Genomic DNA, 19,944 nt, shown 5'->3' on the forward strand with positions numbered 1-19,944 from the left:
TAGACGAGGTGCGCATAGTGGTTCAATGGTGTGAGCGAATGACGGTGTATGGTGAGAGAGCAGCAGCCAATCAGAGCGCACGACTGATTCTGCTCGCCATTTCTGCGCGAATCGGCAGGGAAGCATAATATCGTTTCCATGACTACAGGAGGTTGAACGATGAAACGCATCATATCGGAGGATCGTCACATCTCAGTCAAGCGTTCACTGAAATTACATTTAAGGTAATCCTTAGAGTGAACATATTCAGAAACGTATTATAAGATTTTGAAAATACCTGATAACAATGTCTATACCTTCCTCCTCCTTACCAGTTAGATTATTAAGATGACATGTAAATGATAGAAATGGGAGAGATTGATTGACCAACAGAAACTAAATCAATAACGATAAACTAACTCTCAAGACATTTTAAGTGGTCTAGTTAGTATATAAGTTACTATAGAGCAAAGTTAAAGAATAAAGAATATATAAGTTAAAATAGAGCAAAGTAACATGCAAAAGTAAAAAAAAAAAAACTTTATAGACTTACATTACAAAAATCGTAGATTGATATGTAATCTATAAGATATTAAGAAAAATAGGTAACGTTAATATGACTTTCTTGATAAAGTTTAAATGAAATGAAATGACCTGTTAATCACAATAATTTGAAAATAATCTTGAATATATATATATATATATTCAAGATTATTTTCAAATATATATATATATATATATATATATATATATATATAACAAGAAAGAAAATATAGTTTATTCTTTGTTAGCAACAACATGATTTGAATTAAACATTACATTAAATATAAATAAATATATTAGTAAAAGAGGTTCGGATGACAAAAACGTTTTGAGAATTAAAAACAATTGGGAATGCATTACATTTAAATATGAAATTACATGAATTTGTGCATTTAAAAAAAGAATTAGGAAGAATAAATAAATGATGAATAATTTACTGCCATTGTGTGAATGTAATCAATACGTTTAAAAAAAGTATTTTAAAATGTATTATAATCGATTTTCAAGTAATTCTTGGAATCTGATTATGTAATGCAGATTACATATAATCAGCTTTTATACATGCATACATATATATATATATATATATATATATAAAAAAAGAAAAAGAAAAGAAAACACACCTCCCAGGTGGATCACAACATTACAAACTTGTTTCAAGGCAAAGGTGTATAGGATTTTACTGGTTTCCATCACCACAGTAAAAGAGGCCATAGCTAAACTAAAGGAAGTTACAGCGATGAAAGTTCAGCATGTTAAGACGACCATATTTCTTACAGATGTAATTGAAACCATAGTTAGATTGATTGAGCCGCATGTAATCAGCACATCCAGTGCTGCTGTATTGACTGAGAATAAAAGGACTAAATATGAAAGGCCAAAAAAAAAACCACAACAACAAACTGATTTTCCTATACGTTTTATTTGCTATAAAGACCAAAATAGGTAGATTTCATTATAAAATGCTTCAAATGGGGTAAAAACCTAATAATTAAAACATTTTTGACAAAAGCTACACAGGATTAAAAGATACAGCTTTAGCCAATTTTCATTTTCTTTTGCTGAACCCAGAGATTTATTTGCACAATAAAAGGTGCTAATATAAGTTAGCCCTTAAGCCCTGGAGATCTTTGAGGAAAAAAAAACAAACAAAAAAACAAAGAATCAGAGATATAAAATTATAATAAAAGAATATATATTTTTATATATATATATAATTATTTATATATATTGAGAAAGTGAACTTTGGTAGAAGAAAACTCTAGAGGACACCTGAGGTAGAAAAGACTGGAATAAAACAGCAATAGACAATCTTCACATAAAAAAGTACCACCAAGTGACGAGAAACAGCATCATTTCATACAGGTCCGTTCAGCCCAGAACAAAAAGCCCATGAAATAACCCAACAACAGAACGCAGTGAGATGAGGAGAACTGAAGAAACGACAGAAGATGTGGAAAACTCAAGTAATACTGATTAGATTTTATCAAGCCGGCTGAAACAGACACCTTTCCAGTATATAAAAAGACAGAGTGCATAACTTTAAAGCTTTCATAAAGGCATAGGAAAAAAAGAAAAAAAAAGAAAAGGAAAAAAAAACACACACATTGCAGGAACAAAATACGTATTTATGATGAGAAGTGTGGCTTTAAAAATGCAGGAGTCAAGTAAAATACATTTAGCTACCAAAATTCATATTTACATCTTAACTCTTCAAGCTTGATCAGCCTGTTTTCCACATAAAGCAGTAGAACTTGCATTAAATAACATTACTTTTAAAAAATATTTTTGAAATCGTCACGTTTACAACTCAAGATTTGTGTTATAAGGTCCAAATAAGGTCGTCGATATTCTTTTAAAATGGTTTTAAAAATGGAAGAAAACCTAAAAAGCGACAACGCTTGAAGAGCTACAGTTCAGACACCTGACATGTTTTCAGAACATGCATAATGTTAAAGGTTTTTGGGAAAAAACAGTGTTTACGAGCACTAAAGTCGTTAGCTAAATATGATCCCTCCACCGAAATGTTCAACGCCTGTAATGGAGTAAATAACACACGAGGAAATATTCAGATATTCCTTTAGGAAGCTTAATCGTTTACAAAACGTCTTGGATTTTCGTGAACAGAACAGCACCAATAACATGGCTGAGTACATAACAGCTGAAAAGGAAATGAAATTTCAACTGAATGATGACGAGTCGACACCCAAAATAAAGAAACAAGTCAAATCACGACACATAAAAACTGAAATCAGGCTGGAGATCCGAAATGATGTTCCAGTGAGACTCTTAAACAAGATTTACAGACGCACATCACAGTCTAAAATTGGGCGATAGCTTTGAAAAGGATCCCAATTACACCCATTAAGCTAAAACATGTAAAATCAGACATTTATACAACAAGATCTCCGTTTAGAAATGAAAAGTGAACCATACCGGCATCATAAGCATTCACATTCAGCGGTGCGCTAGTTCAACTAGCAGAGATTTGTCTTTCACCAACACACATTCATGGTGTGAAAACACACGAGGCCTGACATGAAGATCCGTCTAAAGTCAAATGTGTTAAATGTGAGGGGGGTTTAACAGAGGAGCCACTGAACGCCGTCACTCAGGCTGGATTCGACTAACCTGATTCTGGACTGAGCAGAGATCTAAACTTAAAACAGAAATGGCACTTTTATACAGATGTGCTTTTGTCGATCATGTTTTTTGCATCATGTATTGAGGATACAGCATCTAGGGCCCTCTGCAATGAGTGTGTTGTGTTTGTGAAAGACAGAAGTGTGTCGACTAGCAGTAGAGCGTGTCAGCAGGAGCAGGCTTCAGTAGTGCGCCGTCTCTACCAGCTGTGCCTGAAGATGGGGTGCTTCAGCAGCTCTCGCGAGGCCGGCCGGTCCGAGGGCTGCAGCTCCAGGCAGCGCAGGGTCACGTCCCGCAGGCCCGGGGACAGGTGGGGGGGGATGCCTGGAGCGGTGGTGGCGCTGGCAATCTGAGGGACGAGTCGGTGAGAATCTCAAGGTTATTCATATAGCACCATTTATCACATTCTAGGTTGACCATTGAGCTACACGATGAAAAAGACAATTCAATATAATTAATAAAAACAAACAATGCAATATAAATTCCTCATGATTATATGGCAAATTTTTCAAGGGTTTTAAACTTAGATTTAAAAACAGACAGTGATGATGCAGATCGAACACAGAAGGGCAGAGACTTCCGAATGCATAACCATCTCAGGCTGGACAACCGGAGAGACCAAACTGGACGAAGTTCAGTCAATAAATCCGAGAGGTTAGGAGGAGCCAAACCGTTTAAAGATTTAAACACTAAAAGAAGATTTTTAAAATTCACTGGATAAGATAACGCACAGGCAACCAGTGCAGAGAACGTAAACCCGGCGTAACGTGGGCCGTGTAGTCCTGGTGAAGAGTGTTGCAGCTGCATCTGCAAGCGGGATAAAGCTGACTAGCTAATCCCAAAGTAAAGCGAGTTACAGTAATCCAATCTAGATGCAATTAAAGCATTAATTATTCTTTCAAATGTTTTTCTTTACAGAATAGGTTTTACTTTTACTAGTAGTCAAAGCTTAAAAAAGCATGATTTGACCACTGTATTTATGCGTTTGTCAAATGTCAGCCCATCATCAAAGACAGAGAAAGAGCTGCCAAAAACTTGAACCACTTTGATTTTGTCTGTTGATCCGACTGTCTGTGGGTTGAAATACAAAAATGCTTAAATGTTTTAACAAAAGCTCTGTAGCGGTCAAGTCAAAATCACTCGATTTGCATCTTCCGGTGGACTTTTGCTGACAAACAGTCAGTGATATCTGGGTGCAGCTAGGCTCTGTTTACTGCTGGTATGAAGATGCGTTTTGGTCGATCGGGTCACAAGTGGACGAGGGAGAAACATTCACGTTCACCGCGTTTACCGTCTCTTTTGTCCACTTTCAACCACTTCTGTCCTGATTTCTTCCAGGGGAGGGTCTATGGGCGGGTAAATGTATGGGCTTTTCCAGATCTTTCGATCTAATGGACAAAATATAATCTTGAAATTTACATATGAACAGAGACGACGGAGAAACACACGGAGAACATCAGCTTTAGTTTCTGTTCTGTCAGCCGTAAGATTACGCTGAGCGCTGTGTGTGTGTGTTAGAAATCAGGAATGGTGAGAGAACATTGTGCTTGGTTAATTTTTCATCTTCAAACCAAACTTGGGTCTCCAACCGTCAAAGTTTAAGTCCCGTCTGGCTAGAGCTCTTCCCATAATGTCCACGCGTTAGGTCAGTAGGCGGAGAGAAGACGGTCTTTAGTGGATGTTTCAACACATTCCAACACATGAGCGTTTACACTATGAAAGCAATCCGGTCAAATGTGTTTTCATCTACCTCTGGAAGTGGTCAAGAGTGGACCAGCTCAAAGCGTTTTAGATCCCGATTACACCCGTATTAGCGTCGTCCACTTGTGATCCGATCGACCAAAACGCATCTTAATACCACAGAGCTGCCAACTCTCACGCATTCACTGTGAGACTCACGCCACACATCCATTTTCTCACGCACAGAAAAATGGCGAAGCAAAGAGGACACGGAGACCGACAGACTAGACAGAGCAGGTTACTTATGACAGAAAAAAAATCTCAGCTCTCAGATTCTGTCAATTTTATTACGAAATTCAAACAATAAATACCGTTTTGGCGCTTGTAAATGTGACGTGACAGATCCCTAGCGCACGTGACCCGATCATCTCTAGCTGATAGTAAATAAACACGAATGAACACTTGAAAGATACAGTACAACTTACCTGAATGTATATTACTCATACATAATATCGATCAATCAGTGTTTTTAAACCACGGAAAGGGGTCAATAAAACAGCTGGAGAACAATTATGTCACAGAACATTTAGCCTACCTCAGGAAAGCCATTAAATTACCATAATATAGGCTAGCCTATAGCACGCTAGTTGGCTAGAAAAAAAGAGCTATAGAGAGTATTTTGGTAAATATGTGTACAATATTACATATTTATTATATTTTTACTTAGCTATATCATTAAATAAAGTTGTTATTATAATAAAAAACGCATTATATTTAATTTGAGTTATTTTTAACCTTATATAATACTAGCTGATAGGGCTCTCTGTGTTTACAGCATTAGGTGAGCTTTTTTTTTTTCTTGAGGAAAATCTTGTGTAGGCCTACCTAATATTTATCCAAATGAGTCTATATTAAATCAAATCACAAGAACTGAATTGAATTCATTAAATTTGTGTCAAGCAATAATAAAAAAAAATGTAGCTTACCAGAAATTGTACCATGTAAACATTGTAACATGTTGTCACTAAACCTAATAAAACTCAGTTTAGTTACTAAAATGTTTTGACAATCATAATACACTTTGTGATACAAGATTTTTTTTTACATCACCCCCCGCCCGCCACCTGAACTTAACCCTATAATGCAAGAATATGCTTTTTTACTTCCTGAAGCTACTGAGTACTGATTTAGTACATGTTTTTAACTAGTAATTTTATTATTTGTTCAGCATGAAAATGATTGTGCAAAAACATTTAAGGAAATGTCATATATGTCAAGTACTTAACTCACCTGAAGTCATTTACATTAACTCATGGTAACATGTATTATAAATGGTTTAAATTCTCAGTAAACATGACATTGATTGTTTTGCTCATAAAGTCGTAATACGTGCACACATGCAGTTCAGTCCTCACCTTGAAAATGAGTGCCAGGTGGTTGGAGTGTTTCTCAGCGTTCCAGGGAGGCTTGGCACAGGACATCTCTATAATAGCACAGCCCACACTCCAGACGTCACAGCTGCGCCCGTACTGCTGCCCTCGCAGCACCTGGACACACACACACACACACACGCTTAAATCACACCAGTTCACGATCAGTAGTGTAGTAACGCCGAGACCATTCAATAAAGCTGCCATCAAATATAAAAAAAATGCTCTCTACCCATAAAACAGCTGGCCCTTTAGCAGCGTTCACACAATTTTGTCGCTGTATGTCACAAGACACATTTCAACATCTTTAGAAAATGAGATCAATGAGATGGATATTTAAAAAATATATAACTTCACATAAACCTATTATGATAAATGTCACGTTTAGCCGTGCTTTTAATATATCAGGGCTCAAAACTAAGGATTTTTCCTACTATCCAAGGCGGGCCGGTTCTGATTTTTACCTGCTCTGCCAAAATATATAAATTTATCCTTATTAAAGTTACAAAAGTGATTCAGTCAAGAGCCGTGAGTTATTTTATGTGTGTTTGGTTGTTTGATTAACATCAATGATAGACAGCAGCAGATATATTAGTCTTATAAAATTGTAGATTTTAAATCGGTAAACTAATTATTAATTATTTATTAATTATTAGAACAAAATATAGATTAAGAATTTTGGAAACGGACTGAGACTCCTAGAATCAGAATCGAACCGTGAGGTGCCTAAAGACTCCCACCCATAATTGGGAGTAAATTTATTATGGACCATTACAGATGCTTTGCTTTGAAAGTAAAATGAAGTCACACAGTGAGAAAAAAAAAATCCTGTAGAGAGAAAAAAAAAAGATGCATCGATAACAGTTTGATCATCGCAGGCCTCTTAAGTCGTAATCAAACTGAATGGTGAGGTGCCGAGAGATTCCCAGCCCGACTCAGAACTACTGCAGCTTCTGTCTGTGGTGCATTATTTGCTGCCACAGTATCTGGTTTCAAATGAGCCCTAGTCCACTTGTCATTATAAGTATAGGCATGTAAAGGACCACAAATTGACAGACTGCGGACTGGCACATTTTCAGTACTCTGGCTATATACAATAGCCACAATATATATTGCATTCTAAAATGTTGTTCCTGATGCACTAATTGACACTACTGTTTTCCAAGTTGACCAGCTAAAGAATTTACTTACTAACAGTACATTTAAAATAAAAGACCCAAACAAAACAAATAACATAAGACACCAGTCAGATATACAAATGGTCACTTGAGACAATACAAATGTTTTATTTTTACAGCGAATCCAGTAGGGCTGTAATCTCCTAGTCGATTATTTGGTCGATACGTTCTGGCTCGACCAAAATTCTGATTGGTTGATTTTTTGCCGCGTTCATTTCATCAGTTTTGCCGCGTTGACGCGTTCATTTCATCAGGTGGAAAGCACTAATTGCTAATGGGGGTGTTTTCAGAGCACCCCTGTTTCCCAGGTAACAGTCTGTCTTCAGAACACCCCCCTTGTTTTCACTTCTTTTGGATTAGCCCAACCCACCGGAGAAGAGAGACAGATTGAAGAAAGTAGGCTACTAGAAGGTTTGCTGAATATTATTTAATTGTGAGAGCGTTTAATTCATAGTCAGTCCTCTTCTACCATGTCAACAAAGACATCGGCAGTGTGGCAGCATTTTTTAAAAAGTTAATAGTCTATTCGTGTCTCAGCCGCGAAGCTGAGCTGCACAGAGCGGCTGAAATTATAACGTTAGTGTCTGTCAGTTATTATAATACATATGACAAAAACAATTGTTTTAATTATGTTGCATATTCCTCAAAAGTGCTTGTGATGATATCACTATTTTCGTAAATCATAGGCTCTGCGCAGGTGCACGTGATGCAACGCTGTCAGAGCAGACTCGTGTGACAGACTCATTTCAGTGCAAAATAATAAGGTCAAAAACGATTCAATATACTGCAAATAACCTACTAGTTTTTTTATGTTTATTTATAATTCATTTAGGCGGACAACAAGGCTACCAAGTACTGCACACAGTGCGCAGCTAATTAATTTAACGTTTTTTTTCCTAACGTCATTTTTAGTCGAAAATTTCAGGACTTCAGTCGACCAAGATTTTCTTTGGTTGATTACAGCCCTAGAATCCAGGTTTTTTCAATATATATATTTCTCTCTATTTTTTTTTTTTTTTGGGGGTATTGTGTTCTGCATGCCACACCATAGGTGCACAACTTTACTTGCTCTCTAAGCTTTGGACATTTAAATGTCACTTTCACAAAACTGTGGTCAAGTCTGGTGACCTCTCTGTGTGGTGTTCAGAATTGCGTGGCCAGTCAGGAAAATAGGACAAAGTGGATTTAGATCTCTGAGTAACTTGAAATGAAAGTAAATTGCAGTTCTTTTGTGGAAGCCACAATAGGCCGACCCCTTGTGTCGTTGTTGTTATTGTGTGCCCAAACTCTGTTTAATTAGGAAGCAGTTCAGCTGGCCCTGCCTCTCCCAGCAGGGTATTCATTACTGAAACCTCTTCAAAATGAACAAGCTTTCTTTTGTCTGGGAAGGTCTCTTTCTCTCAGTCTCTCAATTTCCAACCAAAAGCTTTAAGCAGAGTCTGAGAAGGCTAACTTCTACATCTCCTTTAAGTAGTTGAATTAATTGGACCCAAGCAAAGTGAGTATTGTGTGCCTCAGTTTAAAACCCAAACAGAAGCATATTGTGGCTGTAATGTTTGCATTTAATACATCAAATATATATTGCAAACAAAATAAACTTTGCCATTGCTATATACTGTCCTATTTGAATGCAAGTTGTGAAAAGTAGTTTTGATATTGTGCGTCTGACTTGCTATACCAAATGGACGTTCATGGAACACAGAAGTTAAAGGATTAGTTCACTTAAGAATTAAAATTTCCTGATAATTTACTCACCCCCATGTCATCCAAGATGTTAATGTCTTTCTTTCTTCAGTCGAAAAGAAATGAAGGTTTTTGAGGAAAATATTCTTCAGCTTCAAAGGCTCTACACGATCCAGCCGAGGAATAAGAGTCTTATATAGAGAAACCATTGGTCATTTTCAAAAAAAAGAAAGAAACATTTATATACTTTTTAACCACAAATGCTCATCTTGCACTACCTCTGCGATGCGCCACACATTACGTTAATCACACTGAAAGGTCACGCATGACGTAGGCGAGAGTACAGACCTAGTGTTTACAAAGCGAACGTCCAAAGACTAAGTCAAATGGCATTTCAAAAAAATACATTAATAAAAGGTAAAACAACAATGTCGGATGATTTTGAGGTTGGAGGAGAAAATGAGATTGAGTTTTTCGCTCTACCCTACATTTTGAACAGGGACACACGTGACCTTTAAACGTGATTACGTAATGTGGGGCGCATCACAGAGCTAGTGCAAGACGAGCATTTGTGGTTAAAAAGTATATAAATATTTCTTTTTTTTTAGAAAATGACCAATGGTTTCTCTAAATAAGACCCTTATTCCTCAGCTGGGATTGTTTAGAGCCTTTGCACTGAAACTGCAATTTGGACCTTCAAACCGTTGGACCCCATTGAAGTCCACAATATGGAGAAAAATCCTGGAATGTTTTCCACAAAAACCTTAATTGCTTTTGAACTGAAGAAAGACATGAATATCTTGAATGACATGGGGGTGAGTAAATTATCAGGAAATTTTAATTCTGAAGTGAACTAATCCTTTAAACAGTGGCCTGTTTAAACACTTCAGGGTGAACACTTCAATCTCAACATGTTTTATGTAGTAAACAGGCAGGTTTTGTATTTTTAAGTTCAAATGTTTACCTCAGGAGCCATGAAGGCAATGGTTCCCAGGAGCTGACCCTGGAACTCCCCCGCACCCGTGCCTTTTGAAGCCAGACGTGCTGCTGCCCCAAAATCAGCTATCCGCAACCTCTGGCCCGTGCTGTCGATTAGTAGATTGGCACCTACACAGGTTAAAAGGAGACCATAAATATGGGAACACACCCTAAAGCTCTGTCCCACAACCTAGTGAGCTGCCTTGCTGTCTACTGCCTATGTAGAGAGCTAAATACACAAATATAGCTCCAATGCTCTGCAAAAGAGTTGAAAAAGAAAAAAAAAAGTTGGGAGTGCACCTACAGTATGATGCTATCTCAGTAGGCAGTAGGAACCTGCTTAGGTTTGGAACAGAGCTTATAAAACACAAAAATACTTTACTGAAAAAGTCACTGCCTTCTCTATCCACCAAACCAACCTGTAAAGGACACAAGAGTACGCTGGAAACCATTCCTCACAGTTTGAGACAATAGCGGTTCTTTCGGTAGCCATGCTTTGGTAGCTTACCTTTGATGTCGCGGTGTATGATCTGATTCTCGTGGAGGTAGGAGAGACCTCGTAGGAGCTGCTCAGTGTAGTTGATGACCACGCCCTCCTTAAACGCGCCATATTTATTTAAGAGATGAGATACTGAGCCACCTGAGGAAAACAGAGGAGTTACAAGTATGACTTTTATGGACCAGGACAGATCTGGTAAAACAGTCATTCTGAAAACTGTTACTTACAAAGAGGAAAATAGCCAAAAGGGCCTCTTGTTAATGTAATAATGCATTGTGAGATCCAGTGTTGCGGTTTTCATTTTATTTTAGCTACATTTTAAATTTAAATCTACCCTCTCTCCTCCAGGCCAGCACGTGCTACTCCCTCCAACCCCTGGTTATCTGATGTTCTTTGTGAACACCGGATCAAACTCAGGACAGTGGAGAGGAAATGGCGCAAATCAAAAGACCCATCTGACCTGAGTATGTATCAATCTCTGCTGTTTTCCTTTTCTGTTGATGTTCATGCTGAGAAATCTTTATTTTTCCACAACAAGATCAACAGCGCTTCTAACACACAAACACTTCTCAAGACATTCAACTCTCTCCTCCTATTCAACTCGCAGGCTCGGGTAATTCCACTGCTTAAAAAACCCACATTAAACACGTCACTTGTAGAGTTACAGACCTTTCTCTCTTCTACCATTCATAGCGAAAACACTTGAACGAGTTGCTTTCAACCAAGTATCATCTTTCCTGCCTCAGAATAACCAGCTGGATGTCAACCAAGTTGGCTTCAAGCAAGGCCATTCAACCGAGACTGCATTACTGTAGGTCACAGAAGCCCTGAGAATCGCAAAAGCTGCTTCCAAATCATCAGTTCTCATTCTCCTGGATCTGTCTGCTGCCTTCGACACTGTGGATCATCAGATCCTTATGTCCACCCTCTCATCACTGGGAATCACAGGAACTCCACTTAACTGGTTTGAATCCCATCTCACAGGTAGGTGTTTCAGGGTTGCCTGGAGAGTTGAAATATCCAAAGCACATCAGCTGATCACAGGGGTTCCCCAGGGTTCAGTGCTTGGACCCCTCCTCTTCTCCATTTACACCACATCACTGGGACCCATCATACAGGCACATGGTTTATCTTACCATTGCTATGCTGATGACACACAGCTCTTCCTCTTATTTCAACCAGACGATCCCACAGTAGCTACACAAATCTCAAGCTGTCTGGCAGACATCTCGGCATGGATGAAGGAACATCACCTGCAGCTCAACCTGGCAAAGACTGAGCTTCTCGTCCTCCCTGCCAATCCATCTCTACAACACGACTTCACTATCCAGCTAGATTCATCATCAATCACCCCATCAAGGTCGGTCAGAAATCTTGGAGTAACGTTTGATGACCAGCTGACCTTCACAGACAACATTACAAAGACAGCTCGATCATGCAGGTTTGCACTGCACAACATCAGGAAGATCAGGCCTTTCCTAACTGAGCATGCAACACAACTTCTCGTCCAGGCCCTGGTAATTATTAGGCTTGACTACTGCAATGCTCTTCTGGCTGGACTTAAACCCCTATAAATGATTCAGAATGCTGCAGCTCGTCTTGTCTTCAACGAGCCCAAGAGGGCCCACGTCACTCCTCTGTTCATCTCTCACCACTCGCTGCTCGCATCAAGTTTAAGGCATTGACGCTTGCTTACAGATCTATCACAGGCTCAACTCCCTCCTACTTTCACTCGCTCCTACGAGTCTACATCCCTACCAGAAGCCTACGATCGGTCAACGAGCGACGACTCGTGGTTCCATCACAGAGAGCCACAAAATCACTCTCCAGAACATTCTCATTCACGGTTCCTTGCTGGTGGAATGATCTCCCCACCCTCATCCGGAATGCAGAATCCCTGACAACATTCAAAAGACAGCTGAACTCATCTCTTCTATGAGAACTTAACCTCTTAAAAAAAAAATCTTTCCTTTTCCTCCCTTGTCTGGCTTATGCTACACTAAGCAATACCTGAACTTTGTATTTTGAGCACTTGTTGTGTAGTTTTTGCCTCTTCATGATGACTCGGTTGCTTTAGTCCTCATTTGTAAGTCGCTTTGGACAAAGGTGTCTGCTAAATGACTAAATGTAAATGTACAGTGGTCGCAGAAAAAAGTTATTTTGTAGACAAAGAAATTAAAATGGATCCTTTTACTAATGTGTATTGATCCTCAGAAAGAATACCTGGCAAACTAAGGACCGCTGAAAGAGATGTGAGATGGTTTGATGTCACTTCAGAAAGAGGGATTACGTGAGTTTCGCTTACAACTGGAATTTTAAAGTAGTTTGAGTTTGGCATATTAATTATTAGGCTATTAATAATAAGTCTTAGCTAGGGTTGCCAATGTGGCATATATAATACAGAATCATCCCATTAAGCAGTAATTAATTTATAGGCATGAATACAAGCATCTGAAGTTTAAGACATCAAAGTAGCTTTCCATATTAAACCCAGTTTGTCCCATATATGCTGTAATGTAGTCTAGCGTACACACAGGCAAACGCTGTATTATTTTGGGCAAGTTCTGAGTCTTTGGGCTGGAAATTTTTCTGGGACCTGGCAACCCTGGTGAGATCCCAATACGACCACTACATTTAAGGAGCAGTTACATTTACTTTTGTTCAGCAAATTTTCATGGCCAAAATCCAGCCATTTCAACATTCCACACCAATGGGAATTTTGCGCAAGAGCATATTTCGCAGCAGGTTCAAGTTTGACCAATCTTGACCAACAAAAAACTGCTTGGTTTGAAAGTAATACTGGACCCGTTGACCACACCTTTACTCTTTGCAAGTTTGTGGACAACTCACCTGCCATCCACTCCACAAAAAGGTTGTAGTTGTTCTTCTCACAAGTTGCCCCAAGCATTCGGATGATGTTTGGGTGGTTAAGGAGACCCATCATGCGAATTTCCTCTCGCAGTGCCTCCACCACCTCCTCCTGCTCTGAGGAGGTGTTCCTCACATACGTCACCTGATGAATAAAATCACAATCAAGCATCGTGTCTGTATGTATTCTGCAATAGCTGCCAAAAACAAAACATATTCAACCCCCATGTGTCCATATTTAGTGCTTTTGTATACCCCAGGGGTGCCCAACCTTGAGTAAGTGACCCGTCAACATAATTTCGCAGCATTTTCGGATAGTTTTCATAAATTTGCATTTACAACTATCCAAACACACAGATCCCCCATAAAGTGTTAGGAAAAAGTATCGGGTGGAGTGTGTAACAGATATTCTCACCTGTTTGACAGCCATCAGAGTACCAGTGCCCACATCCTGAGCCTGGTAACATGACGAAAAGGCACCCAGGCCAATTTGTTGCCCTTTTAGCCATTCCTTGCCCTCCCTGTATGGCTGCTTTGCTTTGGTATGACCAGGCAGAGTCTCTGGTGTCTGACCATGAGAAGGAAAAAAGGCAGGGAGAAATGAAGCCAAACAAACTTTTTGATATTAAAATTGTACATGAGCAGTGCTTGCGTAAGGCAGAATGATTAAACAGTCAAGGTTTAAAACCTAAATGTTATTGGTGTCAAATCTCTTTCTACATTCTCAGAAAAAACCTTTAGAGGTACAACAGCTTGTAACAGGGGCAGTGCCCTTAATGGGACATCTTTGTACCTTATTTCCACCATACCTAACCTTATTGTACCATATTTCAAGGTGGAAGCTTAATGGTACATATTACTACACTAAGACCCTGTTCACACCTGGCATTAAGATGTGTTTGGTCGATCGGATCACAAGTGGACGGCGCTAAATACAGGTGTAAACAGGGTCTAAAACCTTTTGAGCTTTTCCACTTTTGACCACTTCCAGAGGTAGTCGAAAACGCATTAGACCGGATTGCTTTCGTAGCGTAAACGCTCATGTGGTCGATCGAATGTGTTCAAACATCCACAAAAGATTGCATGCTCTCCGCCTACTGACCTGATGCGTAAACATTATGGGAAGCGCACTAGCCAGACAGGATTTAAACTTTGTCGGCTGAAGACCCAAGTTTGGTTTGAAGATGAAAAACCAACCAAGCACCATGTTCTCTCGACCAAAACGGATCTTAATACCAGGTCTAAACAGGGCCTAATCTACTAATATGCACCCTTTTTGGGGTAAATAAGGTACCAAGTTGTCCTTTTAAGGGTACTGCCCCAGTGACAAGCTGTTATTTCTGACAGTGTACAGGAGTCGCCTTTATTTTTGAGCAGAGTTTACTATGATATTAATAGCCATGCACTTACATCCACCTGAATAATGATCACGTCCTCTCCTTTCTCCACCTGTAACTGCGGGATGATAGGCAGGGCATCTTGAGACTCGGACATTGCCATGACCACAGCCAGCGCCTCCTCTTCCTCAGCCTCCATCTTCTCCTTGCACTTCTGGTTCTTGGTCATGTCCTCGCTGTAGGTGTCGTCGTTGGTGTTGGTCTGCTCCGGTGACAGCACTGCCACTTCGGACTGGAAGGTGACGGTGCTGTCTGCCGCAGGTATGGAGGCCTCCAACAGGTCCTCCATGCTGGAGCTGAGATCAGCCGAAGCATCTATGCCGGGGAATTTCTCCTCGATTGGTGTGAAGGCCGTGTCCTCGCTGGGGATGAGAGGAGAACCGCCACTGCAGCACACCTCGTCTCTGGACCTGCCCTCCTGAAGGTCCAGTTTCATGTTGCTCTTTGTCCCAGGGCTTAAAGCTTTAGCTCCATCAGATGGAGAGGGTCGAGAGGGTCTGGGCCAGTGGATGTGACTCGAGGGAAGCGGTCGAGCTTGGGTGAACACCGGGGAGGGCAGCTTCTCTGGCTCCTTCCCACTACAGGCACCTCCACTTAATCCCTTCTGCACTGGCAACTTGCGCTGGGAACTCAGTGAGGACTGGGGGAGTTTGTTAGGAATAAAACTCTGTGGAAGGCCTTTGTGGTTTTCTGGAGGGAAGGCTGTGGCGTTGGCCATGGACAGAGAAGGAAGGCTCGGGGGTTGACTGGATGAGGGGGAGTTCAAACATTGACTAGGTCTGTTTCGGGCCTGAATAGGGGGCTTTGGAAACTCAGCAGGACTTGTGACGACGTTTGAGAGTCTCTCTGTTATGTCATCTACAGGAGTTGAACTGGCTTGACCTGAAAGCGGCACCTTGGCGGTCGGCTGCTGTAGACCATGGGTGGGCGAGTTCCTTTCTGTCGTACAGGGGGAGTTATGGGGGGCGGTGGGCTCGATGAAGGCATTGGAGAGCGAACTGTGACCGGTCTGTAGGTCGTCCACTCCCAGATGGATGGCTTCCAAGATGTCCATCTCCTCAGCGATGGCTAGAAGACGCCTGCGCATGCGGGCGTAGTGAGTGGAACTGGTGACGCTGAGCATGTCCAGAAGCTTGACAAAGACATGAGGCACACGAGCTACCATACGGGCAGCGCTCAGGAAGACGCGACGAGAAAGCTTACCCACCATGGAGTGAGAGTTATCGATGGACTGCAGCGCAAAACTTAGAAGAGGCAGCAGCTTCTGGTACCTACAGAGGAAAAATAATGGAGTTAAAACCCATGCCAATACAGGAAAGCACTTTCCACAAAAAGGCTGCAAACTGGTTTTCCTTTACTTTTAAAATCGGTTTCAATTATCAAGAACTGAATGAATATTGAGTGATGCTTTGCTTGCAACCCTGGTACAACTGAGGTCTGTGATGCAGTCAACAGTAAAGGCCCGGGTATACTTCGTTTTCCACATTGCGCTCCGTCTCACACACAGTTGAGCATGCTAGCTTTTCAAAGTACACTCCATTGGCCATGAGCACGGAAAGATGCGTTCGGCGGATGCATACTCTCTAGTGGACTTTGCTTTCAAGTGCTCAAGTCACTTGCACATGTGTGCGCCGAAGTATACTTTGGGCGTTACTGTGTCTGCAAAGGTGTGACCCAAATGGGCCATACAATTAGTGAGACAATGTCATCTGTTACCAGATATAAAGGTCTGGTTGCACAGACAGAACCTTTGGCTAAGACTTTAAGAAGGATGAGACATGGAGTAATCAACCGCTGTGTTACACTACCACTCTCAATAAATTCTTCTTCCCAGAAGCATTTTGCTCAAGACAAGAGTAGAAAAAAAACCTTTAATACATTAAATTTGGCTGATCAGCTGTTGGGTGGCTTGCCAAAAAAAAAAGTAAACAGATACCAATCTAGCAAGCTCTTAATGAGTGATGGGTAACAATACAGATCTCCCAATTCGATTTGATTTTGACCTCGATTCAGTTTGATTAGATTCTGATTCATTAGAGTTATAATGTCCATTTTGCTTACATATGAAAGATATTATCCTAGGTTAAATCTACAATCCCGGTACTTGTTTTTAATTGTATAATTTTAAAATCGTACCACTAGAAAATGATGATATACAAACATGTCCTAAAAATAGTTTCCATGGTTGCAAAAATGCCAAACTTTTATAAAGGTTCATAAACGGAGAACAGAAGCTCAGCGAGATTAGCATGTATTTCTGTACCTCTCCACAAGGTTTTGGGCCTGGTTGCAGTCTCCACCTGACACAATATGAGGGTAGAATTCAGCAGGAAACTCCAGTAAGAGCCTGTCGATCAGACACAGACGACCCAGCAGTGCTTGCCAGTTATTGGCCTCCGTTTTAGAGCCCAAGATACAGTTCAGGACATAGTCAACTCCACCGATACCAATAGAGCCTAATGGAAAATCAGAGATGAACATGTTTCCATTGAAAAGCAAACAAATGTTTTAAAAAAGGGTACGTTTATCAGTCAATAATGTAAGCTGCTTATTCCTCACACAAAGCTAAAGTATGGTGTTTTTAATATTGTTAATAAAGTCAAATGGACTACTTTTATGATGCTTTTCTTGTAGATTGCCAGCCACAAAAACTAAATTAGCCTTTCTGGGTGCACTATCAATTTAAATAATAAGAAATAGGAAGCTGTTCATAATGGTGGAATATTAACCACCAGCCAACTTCAGGATATTTCATTATTACACAGATTTGCTGATTACAAATTTGTACCTGCTTTGAGGATTTCTCTGCCCACAGCAAGTTCCCCCATTTGACCTTTGCACAGCTCCAGTAGCGTGGACACGGACAGCTGACTGGTGCGACTGAGCACAACAAGACAAACACGTACACTTAGCAAACCCACTTCAAAAGAGCATTTAAAGTCAACAGGACTCAAAAGGGATACTACAAATAAACACGTGATTATACATCAAGAATTGATTGGATGGGGAAAAGAGGACGTCAGTGCAAAGCTTTCAGTTACTAGATTCTGATGAAAGATTGTTTACTTTAAAATAACACGCACCAATGAATCATTTACAATATCATCAGCAATAATTTGTCTGTGCCTACAGTGCCCGTCCACTAGGTGGCAATAGCCTGTTAACTTCACGACAGCCTAGAAATGATTTGATGTATACCAGATCTTCTGATTGTGATCATTCCCCTTTTGGCTAGCTTTGAATAATGGAGGAGTCCTGGATCAGGTCAATTACACCCAGGCAACTCATTTATCCACTACGCATGACGACTAGGGCCCAATCAGAGACGCTCTTCAGCGAGTTGTACCTGTTGGCGTCTGCACACTTGACCAGTATGGTTTCCACCACGGGCCGCAGCAGCTGCTGTAGGCGAGTCCGCTCTGACACAGAGTGACAGGGGGTGTAGACAAGCATCGCTCGCAGGGTTTTCTGAAACACAGCGCAAAGATTGACTCTTAATACAGATCACAAATGATGTTCCCAAATTCAGGACTGTGGCTTGTGTTGTGGATTCTCTAGTCCTGTGTTGAGCACAAGACAGTGTGGTTCAGGACACAGAGGGATGCACGATTAATTTAAATATTTACCCCCGGTTTCACAGTCAAGGCTCAAGTCTAATCCTGGACTAAAATGCATGTTTGAGCTGTTTTAACTGAAAGCATATCCTAAAATATGTCAGTACCATTGTTTTGTCTCAAGATTCACACCAGTAATGTTTTTTTTCTAAGGGACGTTTATAAAAGCTACTTAAATGTCCTAATTAAACTATGACCTAATCCTGGCTTAATCTAAACCCTGTCTGTGAAACCAGGCCTGAAAGTGCTTGTTGTCAACAAAAGAGAAGCTTTAAGACTATTCCTCAAATAAAAGCATGATTGTTTAACATTTCAAAATTAAGAAATTAAGACGGCAATAAATATTAATATTGGAAATTTAGTTGTACTATAAAATATTTTTTTTATTTTTCGTAAATATTAGTTTTTTTCTTTACAGTGAAATTATAATAGTACTATTTTTATTTTGTTTAATATACTTAGTGATGATGATAATAATAATAATAATAATAATAATAATAAGTAATAACTAACAAAATAATAAAATAATATTATTAATATATTATTATTGCCATACTGACATACAATTACAACATTTGTGGTCAAATTGTGCTACAAACAAGCAAAGCAAAAAGAGATTATATTATTTTAAAACAACAAAAACAACAATCAAAAAATAAATTTTCAAATCAGAATCACAATTTTTTTCATAAATATCACAAAATAAGGCATCCCAACACTGGGCATCATGTGATGGCCAAATACAGTACCAAAATACTGTCCAAAAGTAAAAATGTTAACATTTAAATGTGGATTCACTTATTTTATTTGTTTGTTTGTTTGTTTGTTTGTTGTGTTTAAAAGTCTCTTGAATTTGAAAATGTCCATGCTGGCATCTGCCGAACACAGCTACCTTCTACACAGTGACCGAGTTTGATTGGCTCTGACGTCAACAACAAAAGAAACAAGATGCCTTTTCTCCTCCATTTTAAAAGTTGATACGCATTTTTATTTTAAAAGCCTTTATACACAAACTAGTGATTAGTTGCAGTTCATTAATTATTTGCATTACCAGCGTATTCTCCCTGAGGTCTGAACAGTCCTGTGATCGGCTTGACTACAGTACATTAACAGTGCTACACTGTGTGTGTGTGTGTGTGTGTGTGTGTGTGTGTGTGTGTGTGTGTGTGTGTGTGTGTGTGTGTGTGTGTGTGTGTGTGTGTGTGTGTGTGTGTGTGAAAGAGTTCACCCTGACCCTGACTCCCAGAGAGAGCTGGGAAGTGGTGACTGATAGCACAGTGCACTGGAGCGCGGCCCAGCATTGATTAACACAGCATACACCCCCCTCCTGAGCACAAACACACATTCCCCCGCCTACACACACACACACACACACACACTAAAAGGATCAAATAATGCTCCTCTGCATGCAAAAAATAACTCCACGTCAAGTATAAATAGTGAAACATTATG

General features: G+C 39.9%; 1 protein-coding gene across 2 annotated transcripts in view; it reads right to left on the reverse strand.

Annotated features, from left to right (window-relative positions):
* Positions 1–1,425: 1,425 nt before the first annotated feature.
* The window catches only part of map3k1 (mitogen-activated protein kinase kinase kinase 1, E3 ubiquitin protein ligase), a 71,604-nt gene continuing 53,085 nt past the window's right edge, over positions 1,426–19,944 (reverse strand). For both annotated transcript variants that reach the window (XM_084105515.1, XM_084105516.1), the window contains exons 11-20: positions 18,225–18,346; positions 17,667–17,758; positions 17,142–17,334; positions 14,892–16,149; positions 13,897–14,049; positions 13,464–13,626; positions 10,623–10,754; positions 10,101–10,243; positions 6,261–6,392; positions 1,426–3,514 (exon numbers count right to left, since the gene is read on the reverse strand). In XM_084105515.1, the coding sequence (XP_083961641.1) occupies positions 3,365–3,514; positions 6,261–6,392; positions 10,101–10,243; positions 10,623–10,754; positions 13,464–13,626; positions 13,897–14,049; positions 14,892–16,149; positions 17,142–17,334; positions 17,667–17,758; positions 18,225–18,346 (2,538 nt within the window). In that variant the 3' untranslated portion in view covers positions 1,426–3,364. The remainder of the gene's footprint in view (positions 3,515–6,260; positions 6,393–10,100; positions 10,244–10,622; positions 10,755–13,463; positions 13,627–13,896; positions 14,050–14,891; positions 16,150–17,141; positions 17,335–17,666; positions 17,759–18,224; positions 18,347–19,944) is intronic.

Source organism: Abramis brama (genome assembly GCF_963993115.1).
Source record: "Abramis brama genome assembly, chromosome: 25".
Lineage (NCBI taxonomy): Eukaryota > Metazoa > Chordata > Actinopteri > Cypriniformes > Leuciscidae > Abramis > Abramis brama.